Source organism: Notothenia rossii (assembly GCF_949606895.1).
Source record: "Notothenia rossii genome assembly, chromosome: 3".
In the NCBI taxonomy this organism is placed as follows: domain Eukaryota; kingdom Metazoa; phylum Chordata; class Actinopteri; order Perciformes; family Nototheniidae; genus Notothenia; species Notothenia rossii.
In genome coordinates this window covers 1,140,656-1,155,655 of record NC_136901.1, presented here as the reverse complement: position 1 = coordinate 1,155,655, position 15,000 = coordinate 1,140,656, and the positions used below count along the sequence as shown (strand labels likewise).

Below are 15,000 nucleotides of genomic sequence, written 5' to 3'. Positions count from 1 at the left end.
TCTCTCTGTAGTCCTTTAGTGTCTCTCTGTAGTCCCTTAGTGTCTCGTTGTAGTCCTTTAGTGTCTCTCTGTAGTCCTTAGTGTCTCTCTGTAGTCCCTTAGTGTCTCTCTGTAGTCCTTAGTGTCTCTCTGTAGTCCTTAGTGTCTCTCTGTAGTCCTTTAGTGTCTCTTTGTAGTCCTTTAGTGTCTCTTTGTAGTCCCTTAGTGTCTCTCTGTAGTCCTTTAGTGTCTGTTTGTAGTCCCTTAGTGTCTCTATGTAGTCCTTAGTGTCTCTTTGTAGTCCCTTAGTGTCTCTATGTAGTCCTTAGTGTCTCTTTGTAGTCCCTTAGTGTCTCTATGTAGTCCCTTAGTGTCTCTATGTAGTCCCTTAGTGTCTCTCTGTAGTCCCTTAGTGTCTCTCTGTAGTCCTTTAGTGTCTCTCTGTAGTCCTTAGTGTCTCTTTGTAGTCCTTAGTGTCTCTCTGTAGTCCTTAGTGTCTCTCTGTAGTCCTTAGTGTCTCTCTGTAGTCCCTTAGTGTCTCTCTGTAGTCCTTAGTGTCTCTCTGTAGTCCCTTAGTGTCTCTCTGTAGTCCTATAGTGTCTCTCTGTAGTCCCTTAGTGTCTCTATGTAGTCCTTAGTGTCTCTTTGTAGTCCCTTAGTGTCTCTATGTAGTCCCTTAGTGTCTCTCTGTAGTCCCTTAGTGTCTCTCTGTTGTCCTTTAGTGTCTCTCTGTAGTCCTTAGTGTCTCTTTGTAGTCCTTAGTGTCTCTCTGTAGTCCTTAGTGTCTCTCTGTAGTCCCTTAGTGTCTCTCTGTAGTCCTTAGTGTCTCTCTGTAGTCCCTTAGTGTCTCTCTGTAGTCCTATAGTGTCTCTCTGTAGTCCCTTAGTGTCTCTCTGTAGTCCCTTAGTGTCTCTCTGTAGTCCTTATTGTCTCTCTGTAGTCCTTAGTGTCTCTCTGTAGTCCTTTAGTGTCTCTGTAGTCCTTTAGTGTCTCTCTGTAGTCCTTAGTGTCTCTCTGTAGTCCTTTAGTGTCTCTGTAGTCCTTAGTGTCTCTCTGTAGTCCTTAGTGTCTCTCTGTAGTCCCTTACTGTCTCTCTGTAGTCCTTAGTGTCTGTCTGTAGTCCTTAGTGTCTCTCTGTAGTCCTTTAGTGTCTCTCTGTAGTCCCTTAGTGTCTCTCTGTAGTCCCTTAGTGTCTCTTTGTAGTCCCTTAGTGTCTCTCTGTAGTCCTTAGTGTCTCTCTGTAGTCCCTTAGTGTCTCTCTGTAGTCCTTAGTGTGTCTCTGTAGTCCTTTAGTGTCTCTCTGTAGTCCTTAGTGTCTCTCTGTAGTCCCTTAGTGTCTCTCTGCAGTCCTTAGTGTCTCTCTGTAGTCCTTAGTGTCTCTTTGTAGTCCCTTAGTGTCTCTCTGTAGTCCCTTAGTGTCTATCTGTAGTCCTTAGTGTCTCTCTGTAGTCATTAGTGTCTCTCTGTAGTCCCTTAGTATCTCTCTGTAGTCCTTTAGTGTCTCTCTGTAGTCCCTTAGTGTCTCTTTGTAGTCCCTTAGTGTCTCTCTGTAGTCCCTTAGTGTCTCTCTGTAGTCCTTAGTGTCTCTCTGTAGTCCCTTAGTGTCTCTTTGTAGTCCCTTAGTGTCTCTTTGTAGTCCTTAGTGTCTCTCTATAGTCCTTTAGTGTCTCTCTGTAGTCCCTTAGTGTCTCTCTGTAGTCCTTAGTGTCTCTCTGTAGTCCTTAGTGTCTCTCTGTAGTCATTTAGTGTCTCTCTGTAGTCCTTAGTGTCTCTATGTAGTCCCTTAGTGTCTCTCTGTAGTCCTTTAGTGTCTCTCTGTAGTCCTTTAGTTTCTCTCTGTAGTCCTTAGTGTCTCTATGTAGTCCCTTAGTGTCTCTCTGTAGTCCCTTAGTGTCTCTCTGAAGTCCCTTAGTGTCTCTTTGTAGTCCTTAGTGTCTCTTTGTAGTCCCTTAGTGTCTCTCTGTAGTCTTTAATGTCTCTCTGTAGTCCTTAATGTCTCTTTGTAGTCATTAGTGTCTCTTTGTAGTCCTTAGTTTCTCTCTGTAGTCCTTAATGTCTCTCTGTAGTCCTTAATGTCTCTTTGTAGTCCTTAGTGTCTCTTTGTAGTCTTTAGTGTCTCTCTGTAGTCCTTAGTGTCTCTCTGTAGTCCCTTAGTGTCTCTCTGTAGTCCTTAGTGTCTCTCTGTAGTCCTTTAGTGTCTCTCTGTAGTCCTTGGTGTCTCTCTGTAGTCCTTAGAGTCTCTCTGTAGTCCTTAGTGTCTCTCTGTAGTCCTTAGTGTCTCTCTGTAGTCCCTTAGTGTCTCTCTGTAGTCCTTAGTTTCTCTCTGTAGTCCCTTAGTGTCTCTCTGTAGTCCTTAATGTCTCTCTGTAGTCCCTTTGTGTCTCTCTGTAGTCCTTAGTGTCTCTCTGTAGTCCTTAGTGTCTCTCTGTAGTCCCTTAGTGTCTCTCTGTAGTCCTTAGTTTCTCTCTGTAGTCCTTAATGTCTCTCTGTAGTCCCTTTGTGTCTCTCTGTAGTCCTTAGTGTCTCTCTGTAGTCCTTAGTGTCTCTCTGTAGTCCCTTAGTGTCTCTCTGTAGTCCTTAGTGTCTCTCTGTAGTCCTTTAGTGTCTCTCTGTAGTCCTTAGTGTCTCTCTGTAGTCCTTAGTGTCTCTGTGTAGTCCCTTAGTGTCTCTCTGTAGTCCTTAGTGTCTCTCTGTAGTCCCTTAGGGTCTCTCTGTAGTCCTTAGTGTCTCTCTGTAGTCCCTTAGTGTCTCTCTGTAGTCCTTAGTGTCTCTCTGTAGTCCCTTAGGGTCTCTCTGTAGTCCTTAGTGTCTCTCTGTAGTCCTTAGTGTCTCTCTGTAGTCTTTAGTGTCTCTCTGTAGTCCTTAATGTCTCTCTGTAGTCCCTTAGTGTCTCTCTGTAGTCCTTAGTGTCTCTCTGTAGTCCCTTAGTGTCTCTCTGTAGTCCCTTAGTGTCTCTTTGTAGTCCTTAGTGTCTCTCTGTAGTCCCTTAGTGTCTCTCTGTAGTCCCTTAGTGTCTCTCTGTAGTCCTTAGTGTCTCTCTGTAGTCCTTTAGTGTCTCTGTAGTCCTTAGTGTCTCTCTGTAGTCCTTAGTGTCTCTCTGTAGTCCCTTACTGTCTCTCTGTAGTCCTTAGTGTCTCTCTGTAGTCCCTTAGTGTCTCTCTGTAGTCCCTTAGTGTCTCTCTGTAGTCCTTAGTGTGTCTCTGTAGTCCTTTAGTGTCTCTCTGTAGTCCTTAGTGTCTCTCTGTAGTCCCTTAGTGTCTCTCTGCAGTCCTTAGTGTCTCTCTGTAGTCCTTAGTGTCTCTTTGTAGTCCCTTAGTGTCTCTCTGTAGTCCTTTAGTGGCTCTCTGTAGTCCCTTAGTGTCTCTCTGTAGTCCTTAGTGTCTCTCTGTAGTCCCTTAGTGTCTCTTTGTAGTCCTTAGTGTCTCTCTATAGTCCTTTAGTGTCTCTCTGTAGTCCCTTAGTGTCTCTCTGTAGTCCTTAGTGTCTCTCTGTAGTCCTTAGTGTCTCTCTGTAGTCCCTTAGTGTCTCTCTGTAGTCCTTAGTTTCTCTCTGTAGTCCCTTAGTGTCTCTCTGTAGTCCTTAATGTCTCTCTGTAGTCCCTTTGTGTCTCTCTGTAGTCCTTAGTGTCTCTCTGTAGTCCTTAGTGTCTCTCTGTAGTCCCTTAGTGTCTCTCTGTAGTCTTTAGTGTCTCTCTGTAGTCCTTAGTGTCTCTCTGTAGTCCCTTAGTGTCTCTCTGTAGTCCTTAGTGTCTCTCTGTAGTCCTTAGTGTCTCTCTGTAGTACTTTAATGTCTCTCTGTAGTCCCTTAGTGTCTCTCTGTAGTCCTTAGTGTCTCTCTGTAGTCCCTTAGTGTCTCTCTGTAGTCCTTAGTGTCTCTCTGTAGTCCTTAGTGTCTCTCTGTAGTCCCTTAGTGTCTCTCTGTAGTCCTTAGTGTCTCTCTGTAGTCCTTAGTGTCTCTGTGTAGTCCCTTAGTGTCTCTCTGTAGTCCTTAGTGTCTCTCTGTAGTCCCTTAGGGTCTCTCTGTAGTCCTTAGTGTCTCTCTGTAGTCCCTTAGTGTCTCTCTGTAGTCCTTAGTGTCTCTCTGTAGTCCTTAGTGTCTCTCTGTAGTCCCTTAGGGTCTCTCTGTAGTCCTTAGTGTCTCTCTGTAGTCCTTAGTGTCTCTCTGTAGTCTTTAGTGTCTCTCTGTAGTCCTTAGTGTCTCTCTGTAGTCCCTTAGTGTCTCTTTGTAGTCCTTAGTGTCTCTCAGTAGTCCCTTAGTGTCTCTCTGTAGTCCTTAGTGTCTCTCTGTAGTCCCTTAGTGTCTCTCTGTCGTCCCTTAGTGTCTCTCTGTAGTCCTTTAGTGTCTCTATGTAGTCCTTAGTGTCTCTCTGTAGTCCTTAGTGTCTCTCTGTAGTCCCTTAGTGTCTCTCTGTAGTCCTTAGTGTCTCTCTGTAGTCCTTAGTGTCTCTCTGTAGTCCCTTAGTGTCTCTCTGTAGTCCTTAGTGTCTCTCTGTTGTCCTCTAGTGTCTCTCTGTAGTCCTTAGTGTCTCTGTGTAGTCCTTAGTGTCTCTCTGTTGTCCTCTAGTGTCTCTCTGTAGTCCTTAGTGTCTCTGTGTAGTCCCTTTGTGTCTCTCTGTAGTCCCTTAGTGTCTCTCTGTAGTCCCTTAGTGTCTCTCTGTTGTCCTTAGTTTCTCTCTGTTGTCCTCTAGTGTCTCTCTGTAGTCCTTAGTGTCTCTGTATAGTCCCTTAGTGTCTCTCTGTAGTCCTTTAGTCGCTCTCTGTTGTCCTCTAGTGTCTCTCTGTAGTCCTTAGTGTATCTGTGTAGTCCTTTAGTGTCTCTCTGTAGTCCTTTAGTGTCTCTCTGTAGTACTTTAGTGTCTCTCTGTAGTCCTTAGTGTCTCTCTGTAGTCCCTTAGTGTCTCTCTGTAGTCCTTAGTGTCTCTCTGTAGTCCTTTAGTGTCTCTTTGTAGTCCTTAGTGTCTCTCTGTAGTCCCTTAGTGTCTCTCTATAGTCCTAAGTGTCTCTCTGTAGTCCCTTAGTGTCTCTCTGTAGTCCTTAGCGTCTCTATGTAGTCCTTTAGTGTCTCTCTGTAGTCCCTTAGTGTCTCTCTGTAGTCCTTTAGTGTCTCTCTGTAGTCACTTAGTGTCTCTCTGTAGTCCTTAGTGTCTCTCTGTAGTCCTTAGTGTCTCTCTGTAGTCCCTTAGTGTCTCTCTGTAGTCCCTTAGTGTCTCTCTGTAGTCCTTAGTGTCTCTCTGTAGTCCTTTAGTGTCTCTCTGTAGTCCTTAGTTTCTCTCTGTAGTCCCTTAGTGTCTCTCTGTAGTCCTTAATGTCTCTCTGTAGTCCCTTTGTGTCTCTCTGTAGTCCTTAGTGTCTCTCTGTAGTCCCTTAGGGTCTCTCTGTAGTCCTTAGTGTCTCTCTGTAGTCCTTAGTGTCTCTCTGTAGTCTTTAGTGTCTCTCTGTAGTCCTTAGTGTCTCTCTGTAGTCCCTTAGTGTCTCTTTGTAGTCCTTAGTGTCTCTCTGTAGTCCCTTAGTGTCTCTCTGTAGTCCTTAGTGTCTCTCTGTAGTCCCTTAGTGTCTCTCTGTCGTCCCTTAGTGTCTCTCTGTAGTCCTTTAGTGTCTCTATGTAGTCCTCAGTGTCTCTCTGTAGTCCTTAGTGTCTCTCTGTAGTCCCTTAGTGTCTCTCTGTAGCCCTTAGTGTCTCTCTGTAGTCCTTAGTGTCTCTCTGTAGTCCCTTAGTGTCTCTCTGTAGTCCTTAGTGTCTCTCTGTTGTCCTCTAGTGTCTCTCTGTAGTCCTTAGTGTCTCTCTGTAGTCCTTAGTGTCTCTCTGTTGTCCTCTAGTGTCTCTCTGTAGTCCTTAGTGTCTCTGTGTAGTCCCTTTGTGTCTCTCTGTAGTCCCTTAGTGTCTCTCTGTAGTCCCTTAGTGTCTCTCTGTAGTCCCTTAGTGTCTCTCTGTTGTCCTTAGTTTCTCTCTGTTGTCCTCTAGTGTCTCTCTGTAGTCCTTAGTGTCTCTGTATAGTCCCTTAGTGTCTCTCTGTAGTCCTTTAGTGTCTCTCTGTTGTCCTCTAGTGTCTCTCTGTAGTCCTTAGTGTATCTGTGTAGTCCTTTAGTGTCTCTCTGTAGTCCTTTAGTGTCTCTCTGTAGTACTTTAGTGTCTCTCTGTAGTCCTTAGTGTCTCTCTGTAGTCCCTTAGTGTCTCTCTGTAGTCCTTAGTGTCTCTCTGTAGTCCTTTAGTGTCTCTTTGTAGTCCTTAGTGTCTCTCTGTAGTCCCTTAGTGTCTCTCTATAGTCCTAAGTGTCTCTCTGTAGTCCCTTAGTGTCTCTCTGTAGTCCTTAGCGTCTCTCTGTAGTCCTTTAGTGTCTCTCTGTAGTCCCTTAGTGTCTCTCTGTAGTCCTTTAGTGTCTCTCTGTAGTCCCTTAGTGTCTCTCTGTAGTCCTTAGTGTCTCTCTGTAGTCCTTAGTGTCTCTCTGTAGTCCCTTAGTGTCTCTCTTTAGTCCTTAGTGTCTCTCTGTAGTCCTTTAGTGTCTCTCTGTAGTCCTTAGTTTCTCTCTGTAGTCCCTTAGTGTCTCTCTGTAGTCCTTAATGTCTCTCTGTAGTCCCTTTGTGTCTCTCTGTAGTCCTTAGTGTCTCTCTGTAGTCCTTAGTGTCTCTCTGTAGTCCCTTAGTGTCTCTCTGTAGTCCTTAGTGTCTCTCTGTAGTCCTTTAGTGTCTCTCTGTAGTCCTTAGTGTCTCTCTGTAGTCCCTTAGTGTCTCTCTGTAGTCCTTAGTGTCTCTATGTAGTCCTTTAATGTCTCTCTGTAGTCCCTTAGTGTCTCTCTGTAGTCCTTAGTGTCTCTCTGTAGTCCCTTAGTGTCTCTCTGTAGTCCCTTAGTGTCTCTCTGTAGTCCTTAGTGTCTCTTTGTAGTCCTTAGTGTCTCTCTGTAGTCCTTAGTGTCTCTCTGTAGTCCCTTAGTGTCTCTCTGTAGTCCTTAGTGTCTCTCTGTAGTCCTTAGTGTCTCTGTGTAGTCCCTTAGTGTCTCTCTGTAGTCCTTTAATGTCTCTGTGTAGTCCCTTAGTGTCTCTCTGTAGTCCCTTAGTGTCTCTGTGTAGTCCCTTAGTGTCTCTCTATAGTCCTTTAGTGTCTCTCTGTAGTCCCTTAGGGTCTCTCTGTAGTCCTTAGTGTCTCTCTGTAGTCCCTTAGTGTCTCTCTGTAGTCCTTAGTGTCTCTCTGTAGTCCTTAGTGTCTCTCTGTTGTCCTCTAGTGTCTCTCTGTAGTCCTTAGTGTCTCTCTGTAGTCCTTAGTGTCTCTCTGTTGTCCTCTAGTGTCTCTCTGTAGTCCTTAGTGTCTCTGTGTAGTCCCTTTGTGTCTCTCTGTAGTCCCTTAGTGTCTCTCTGTAGTCCCTTAGTGTCTCTCTGTTGTCCTTAGTTTCTCTCTGTTGTCCTCTAGTGTCTCTCTGTAGTCCTTAGTGTCTCTGTATAGTCCCTTAGTGTCTCTCTGTAGTCCTTTAGTGTCTCTCTGTTGTCCTCTAGTGTCTCTCTGTAGTCCTTGGTGTATCTGTGTAGTCCTTTAGTGTCTCTCTGTAGTCCTTTAGTGTCTCTCTGTAGTCCTTTAGTGTCTCTCTGTAGTCCTTAGTGTCTCTCTGTAGTCCCTTAGTGTCTCTCTGTAGTCCTTAGTGTCTCTCTGTAGTCCTTTAGTGTCTCTTTGTAGTCCTTAGTGTCTCTCTGTAGTCCCTTAGTGTCTCTCTATAGTCCTAAGTGTCTCTCTGTAGTCCCTTAGTGTCTCTCTGTAGTCCTTAGCGTCTCTCTGTAGTCCTTTAGTGTCTCTCTGTAGTCCCTTAGTGTCTCTCTGTAGTCCTTTAGTGTCTCTCTGTAGTCCCTTAGTGTCTCTCTGTAGTCCCTTAGTGTCTCTCTGTAGTCCTTAGTGTCTCTCTGTAGTCCTTAGTGTCTCTCTGTAGTCCCTTAGTGTCTCTCTGTAGTCCCTTAGTGTCTCTCTGTAGTCCTTAGTGTCTCTCTGTAGTCCTTTAGTGTCTCTCTGTAGTCCCTTAGTGTCTCTCTGTAGTCCTCTAGTGTCTCTCTGTAGTCCCTTAGTGTCTCTCTGTAGTCCCTAGTGTCTCTCTGTAGTCCTTAGTGTCTCTCTGTAGTCCCTTAGTGTCTCTCTGTAGCCCTTAGTGTCTCTCTGTAATCCCTTAGTGTCTCTCTGTAGTCCCTTAGTGTCTCTCTGTAGTCCTTAGTGTCTCTCTGTAGTCCCTTAGTGTCTCTCTATAGTCCTAAAGCTCTCTGTAGTCCTTTAGTGTCTCTCTGTAGTTCTTTAGTGTGTCTCTGTAGTCCTTAGTGTCTCTCTGTAGTCCTTTAGTGTCTCTCTGTAGTCCTTTAGTGTCTCTCTGTAGTCCCTTAGTGTCTCTCTGTAGTCCCTTAGTGTCTTTGTGTAGTCCCTTAGTGCCTCTCTGTAGTCCTTTAGTGTCTCTCTGTAGTCCCTTAGTGTCTCTCTGTAGTCCTTAGTGTCTCTCTGTAGTCCCTTAGTGTCTCTCTGTAGTCCCTTAGTGACTCTCTGTCGTCCTTAGTGTCTCTCTGTAGTTCTTTAGTGTCTCTCTGTAGTCCTTAGTTTCTCTCAGTAGTCCTTTGTGTCTCTCTGTAGTCCTTTAGTGTCTCTCTGTAGTCCCTTAGTGTCTGTCTGTAGTCCTTAGTGTCTCTCTGTAGTCCTTCGTGTCTCTCTGTAGTCCTTTAGTGTCTCTCTGTAGTCCTTAGTGTCTCTCTGTAGTCCTTTAGTGTCTCTCTGTAGTCCTTTAGTGTCTCTCTGTAGTCCCTTAGAGTCTCTCTGTAGTCCTTAGTGTCTCTCTGTAGTCCTTAGAGTCTCTCTGTAGTCTTTAGTGTCTCTCTGTAGTCCTTTAGTGTCTCTCTGTAGTTCTTTAGTGTCTCTCTGTAGTCCTTAGTGTCTCTCTGTAGTCCTTTAGTGTCTCTCTGTAGTCCCTTAGTGTCTCTCTGTAGTCCCTTAGTGTCTTTTTGTAGTCCCTTAGTGCCTCTCTGTAGTTCTTTAGTGTCTCTCTGTAGTCCCTTAGTGTCTCTCTGTAGTCCTTAGTGTCTCTCTGTAGTCCTTAGTGTCTCTGTGTAGTCCCTTAGTGACTCTCTGTAGTCCTTAGTGTCTCTCTGTAGTTCTTTAGTGTCTCTCTGTAGTCCTTAGTGTCTCTCTGTAGTCCTTTAGTGTCTCTCTGTAGTCCCTTAGTGTCTCTCTGTAGTCCTTAGTGTCTCTCTGTAGTCCTTAGTGTCTCTGTGTAGTCCCTTAGTGACTCTCTGTAGTCCTTAGTGTCTCTCTGTAGTTCTTTAGTGTCTCTCTGTAGTCCTTAGTTTCTCTCAGTAGTCCTTTGTGTCTCTCTGTAGTCCTTTAGTGTCTCTCTGTAGTCCCTTAGTGTCTCTCTGTAGTCCTTAGTGTCTCTCTGTAGTCCTTCGTGTCTCTCTGTAGTCCTCTCGTGTCTCTTAGTAGTCCTCTAGTGTCTCTTTGTAGTCCCTTAGTGTCTCTCTGTAGTCCTTAGTGTCTCTCTGTAGTCCTTCGTGTCTCTCTGTAGTCCTTTAGTGTCTCTCTATAGTCCTCTCGTGTCTCTTAGTAGTCCTCTAGTGTCTCTTTGTAGTCCTTAGTGTCTCTTAGTAGTCCTCTAGTGTCTCTTTGTAGTCCTTTAGTGTCTCTTTGTAGTCCTTAGTGTCTCTTAGTAGTCCTCTAGTGTCTCTTTGTAGTCCTCTAGTGTCTCTTTGTAGTCCTCTAGTGTCTCTTTGTAGTCCTTTTGTGTCTTTCTGTAGTGTTGTTGATGTTCTTCACCCCCCTCATCTCTAAAATCAGGTTAAATGTTCCCGTACCTCCCGCCCACGCAGCTGACCGTTTGAACTTTTGTTCCTGAACGTTTGCAGAGCGTCAGCTGAGAAAACAGAGCAGATCTGAGGTCAGAGGATTTCTGCTTCAAAATGTTAGAACTCAACGCCTACGCAGATCGAAATAACTTAACAACAGAATAAGGGTTTAAATAAAGCAATTAAGACTTAATATTGAGGTTAAAATGCAGCTGTATTTTCTCTCTGTTTGCTGAGTCAGCACAAAGCTACGCAAATATTTACCCTGAGGTGAAAGTCTTCAAGCTGAGGTGGTCTAATGATCATACTTAAACACAGGGGAAAGATTCAGATACTAAGCTTTATATAAGTTTTATTATTAAATACAAACAATTAAATAAAGCTGAGGTTTTTACAATGTGGTTAAATATGATTTTCCTGCTTTGTCATCTTGCAATGTACTTATTTATATAAATAGTTATCACCGCAATGAACCGTATCTAATTGTGTCTTAATGTACATTATTTAATTTCATATTCTGTTCTTGTACATTATATTCTGTTTACATGTATAAAGACTTCTTGCACTACTTTTTATCTGTATTTTATTCTATATGTTGCATTGTTGGAGGAGCTCAGGTCAGAAGAGTTGCATTGCCATTTCTACACTCCAGCTGCTGAGCATCTGAGGATAAGACCTTTCATTCTGAATAAAGTACTTCTTATCTTATCTTCTGATTGGTTTCGACTGCAGTTCAGCCTCCCGCCCACCAGGTGTCAGTACCGCTCCTGAACGCTACCTTTTAAAACGACCAGCGAAGAAGAAGAAAGTGTTGCTAATGCTAACAATGGCAGCTAACTCGGATCTCCGGATGGATCTCCTTCCTTCAGACCCGCTGCTTCACATCCTCTCCTTCCTGAGCTTCAGAGACCTGATCCAGTAAGTATCGATCCACCGAACATCGGGGGAACCGGGAGGAAACAACTTTGTTTGTCAATAAACAAACCGCTAGTTAGCTTAGCCTAGCATCACAAACTAGCTGCTCCTTTTGAGCTAATTTGTTATAAAAAGAGTCAAAAATGTATTTAAGATCTGTTTATTGAAGATGTTTGTACTTGAATACATCTCAATCAGTCGCTGTCATGGAGCTCAAAGCTAAAGGTTGATATATAAATACCCGGTAGCTTGAAGCCAACACATGCTGTTTGTTTACGTTTTTTCCAACTGAAGCTAAGTTATAAAAAATACTAACACCTATTTAAAACATACTGTTTCAATTTCAGTCATGCATTGGACGTCTTAGTTAAATAAAAGTACATTATAATCATAAACATAAAGTATAAAAATAAAAACACTTTCAAACTTCTATGTTTTTATTATAATTCCATTTTGCATTTATATTATGTATTTAATGTTTTATCACAATTCAACAGAACACAAAGCTACAGGCAGTACATAGGAGGAGAAGGAGGAGAGAGAGAGAGAGGAGGAGAGAGAGAGGAGGAGAGAGAGAGGAGGAAGAGGAGGTGGAAAGAGAGGAGGAGGAAGAGGAGGGTGAGCTGTAGAAAAGCATCTGAGACTCTTTGTGTTAGAAACATGTTTTGTGTTGATAGTCAATTAAATATGAATGAACTTAGGTCTTAATATATTCTTTGTATTTGTGAACTAGTGTGAAATGAAGTGTTCTGAGAATAGCTTTGATGTATTGATGAATCAGCTGTTATATAAGGAAGGGTCTCACGCCACACTGAGGAGGTTTGTTTGATGGAAGAAGCAAAGAAATCAGCGCTTCGTTTTATTTGGACGGTTTGTAACGTGTGAGTCAGCGAGCCCTGTTGCTGTGGCGCAGTTTGAAATATCCTACAACACGAGCCCTGACACCTGAAACGTGTTTCCTGTGTCTCTTCAGTTGCAGTGTTGTCAGCAGGAGACTGAACGAGTTGTCCAAACACAACCCTCTGTGGAAACGTCTCTCCTCCAAACACTGGCTGCTGACCGAGTGAGTGCCGCTGCTGCTGGAGTCGCTGTAACACACCGGTGTGCTAGAGACTCTCCCTGGTCTTAAACCTCCACGTGTTTCTGATCCTCTCCACAATGGAAGTAGTCAAAACAAAAAAGGGGATTTGTTGCTATTTTTCTCAAAATGTCTAAAAATTCGGACTTTTTTCAAAAAAGATCTGACGTTTTCTGAATACTTAACATTTTTAATAATCACTGTTTCTGTTATAGAAAGCAGTATTCAATGTTTACTTCAGATTAGCTCCACGTCAGAAATGATCATGCTTGTCATATGTCTCTCTCCATAGAGGCTGAATCATCATGTTAATCACATAGCTATCATATGCCTCAAACAGTCCTGATGCTCTTCTAGGTCATCACACATCCTGTCATGTTCACAGCTACAGTTGATACCTTTGTTATCATGTTGCTCTCATGTTGGAAGAGGACACTCACTATTTTCACAAAACTATTTTATAGCTATTGAGATGTTGACATTTTGGATTGTTTATTTCTAGTCTTTTAATTTGTATTGTACAATGCCATTTGTTTTTATGCTGCTGTGTGTGTGTGTGTGTGTGTGTGTGTGTGTGTGTGTGTGTGTGTGTGTGTGTGTGTGTGTGTGTGTGTGTGTGTGTGTGTGTGTGTGTGTGTGTGTGTGTGTGTGTGTGTGTGTGTGTGTGTGTGTGTGTGTGTGTGTGTGTGTGTGTGTGTGTGTGTGTGTGTGTGTGTGTGTGTGTGTGTGTGTGTGTGTGTGTGTGTAGTGCGGAGCGTCTGCAGAGCGGCGTGTCCTGGTACCTCCTCTTCCAGCAGAACTACAGAGACCTGGGTCGATACCTGCAGCACTACGCTCCTCTGAAGAGGTCCTGGGAGCAGCTGAAGGGTTTCCTGCTTCTCAAATGCCCCCGAATGATCGCATCGCTCAAAGGTCAGAGACACCCTGTTGTTAAGAGTCCTTTAACCCTGAGGTCACTCTGTGTTAAGAGTCCTTTAACCCTGAGGTGACTCTGCGTTAAGAGTCCTTTAACCCTGAGGTCACTCTGTGTTAAGAGTCCTTTAACCCTGAGGTGACTCTGTGTTAAGAGTCCTTTAACCCTGACGTGACTCTGCGTTAAGAGTCCTTTAACCCTGAGGTGACTCTGTGTTAAGAGTCCTTTAACCCTGACGTGACTCTGCGTTAAGAGTCCTTTAACCCTGAGGTCACTCTGTGTTAAGAGTCCTTTAACCCTGAGGTCACTCTGTGTTAAGAGTCCTTTAACCCTGAGGTCACTCTGTGTTAAGAGTCCTTTAACCCTGAGGTGACTCTGCGTTAAGAGTCCTTTAACCCTGAGGTCACTCTGTGTTAAGAGTCCTTTAACCCTGAGGTGACTCTGTGTTAAGAGTCCTTTAACCCTGAGGTGACTCTGCGTTAAGAGTCCTTTAACCCTGAGGTGACTCTGCGTTAAGAGTCCTTTAACCCTGAGGTCACTCTGTGTTAAGAGTCCTTTAACCCTGAGGTGACTCTGTGTTAAGAGTCCTTTAACCCTGAGGTGACTCTGTGTTAAGAGTCCTTTAACCCTGAGGTGACTCTGTGTTAAGAGTCCTTTAACCCTGAGGTGACTCTGTGTTAAGAGTCCTTTAACCCTGAGGTCACTCTGTGTTAAGAGTCCTTTAACCCTGACGTGACTCTGCGTTGAGTCCTTTAACCCTGACGTGACTCAGCGTTAAGAGTCCTTTAACCCTGACGTGACTCTGTGTTAAGAGTCCTTTAACCCTGACGTGACTCAGCGTTAAGAGTCCTTTAACCCTGAGGTGACTCTGTGTTAAGAGTCCTTTAACCCTGACGTGACTCAGCGTTAAGAGTCCTTTAACCCTGACGTCACTCTGTGTTAAGAGTCCTTTAACCCTGACGTGACTCGGCGTTAAGAGTCCTTTAACCCTGACGTGACTCTGCGTTAAGAGTCCTTTAACCCTGAGGTGACTCTGTGTTAAGAGTCCTTTAACCCTGACGTGACTCTGTGTTAAGAGTCCTTTAACCCTGAGGTGACTCTGTGTTAAGAGTCCTTTAACCCTGACGTGACTCAGCGTTAAGAGTCCTTTAACCCTGACGTCACTCTGTGTTAAGAGTCCTTTAACCCTGACGTGACTCGGCGTTAAGAGTCCTTTAACCCTGACGTGACTCTGCGTTAAGAGTCCTTTAACCCTGACGTGACTCAGCGTTAAGAGTCCTTTAACCCTGACGTGACTCAGCGTTAAGAGTCCTTTAACCCTGACGTGACTCTGTGTTAAGAGTCCTTTAACCCTGACGTGACTCAGCGTTAAGAGTCCTTTAACCCTGACGTGACTCAGCGTTAAGAGTCCTTTAACCCTGACGTGACTCAGCGTTAAGAGTCCTTTAACCCTGACGTGACTCTGTGTTAAGAGTCCTTTAACCCTGACGTGACTCAGTGTTAAGAGTCCTTTAACCCTGAGGTGACTCTGTGTTAAGAGTCCTTTAACCCTGAGGTCACTCTGCGTTAAGAGTCCTTTAACCCTGACGTGACTCTGTGTTAAGAGTCCTTTAACCCTGACGTGACTCAGTGTTAAGAGTCCTTTAACCCTGACGTGACTCTGCGTTAAGAGTCCTTTAACCCTGACGTGACTCTGTGTTAAGAGTCCTTTAACCCTGACGTGACTCTGTGTTAAGAGTCCTTTAACCCTGACGTGACTCTGTGTTAAGAGTCCTTTAACCCTGACGTGACTCTGTGTTAAGAGTCCTTTAACCCTGACGTGACTCTGTGTTAAGAGTCCTTTAACCCTGACGTGACTCTGCGTTAAGAGTCCTTTAACCCTGACGTGACTCTGCGTTAAGAGTCCTTTAACCCTGACGTGACTCTGCGTTAAGAGTCCTTTAACCCTGACGTGACTCTGCGTTAAGAGTCCTTTAACCCTGACGTGACTCTGTGTTAAGAGTCCTTTAACCCTGACGTGACTCAGCGTCCGAGTGTTTGAGCCAGGTCCCGGTATCTCGCAGGACCGTGTACCCAGCAGGTGCCTCCAGCAGACCCCCCGTTTGTGTTAGCCGAAATCTAAAATTCTCCGGTCAAAATGTTGCTTATTGTTTAGGTGTCCTTTGACACTCATATCATTAGAACTAGCTAGATCTGATCGATATGGACAGGAGAGAGAGATCAGAGATCAGCTGGAGCCCCGCCTCTCCCCACCTCTGCTGCTAAATCCACCGCAAAGAATATACAGAAGGAAAACCATGGCAACCATGCACGGAAGTCTTCTT

At 44.3% G+C, this 15,000-nt stretch overlaps 1 protein-coding gene across 3 annotated transcripts in view; it reads left to right on the top strand.

The window, feature by feature from the left end:
- Positions 1 to 10,530: 10,530 nt before the first annotated feature.
- The window catches only part of fbxo3 (F-box protein 3), a 20,821-nt gene continuing 16,351 nt past the window's right edge, over positions 10,531 to 15,000 (top strand). For 2 of the 3 annotated variants that reach the window (XM_079668534.1, XM_079668533.1), the window contains exons 1-3: positions 10,531 to 10,688; positions 11,659 to 11,748; positions 12,512 to 12,675. In XM_079668534.1, the coding sequence (XP_079524660.1) occupies positions 10,588 to 10,688; positions 11,659 to 11,748; positions 12,512 to 12,675 (355 nt within the window). In that variant the 5' untranslated portion in view covers positions 10,531 to 10,587. Of the gene's footprint in view, positions 10,689 to 11,345; positions 11,567 to 11,658; positions 11,749 to 12,511; positions 12,676 to 15,000 lie in introns of those variants that run through there. The other variant, XM_079668535.1, reaches the window with a different exon arrangement.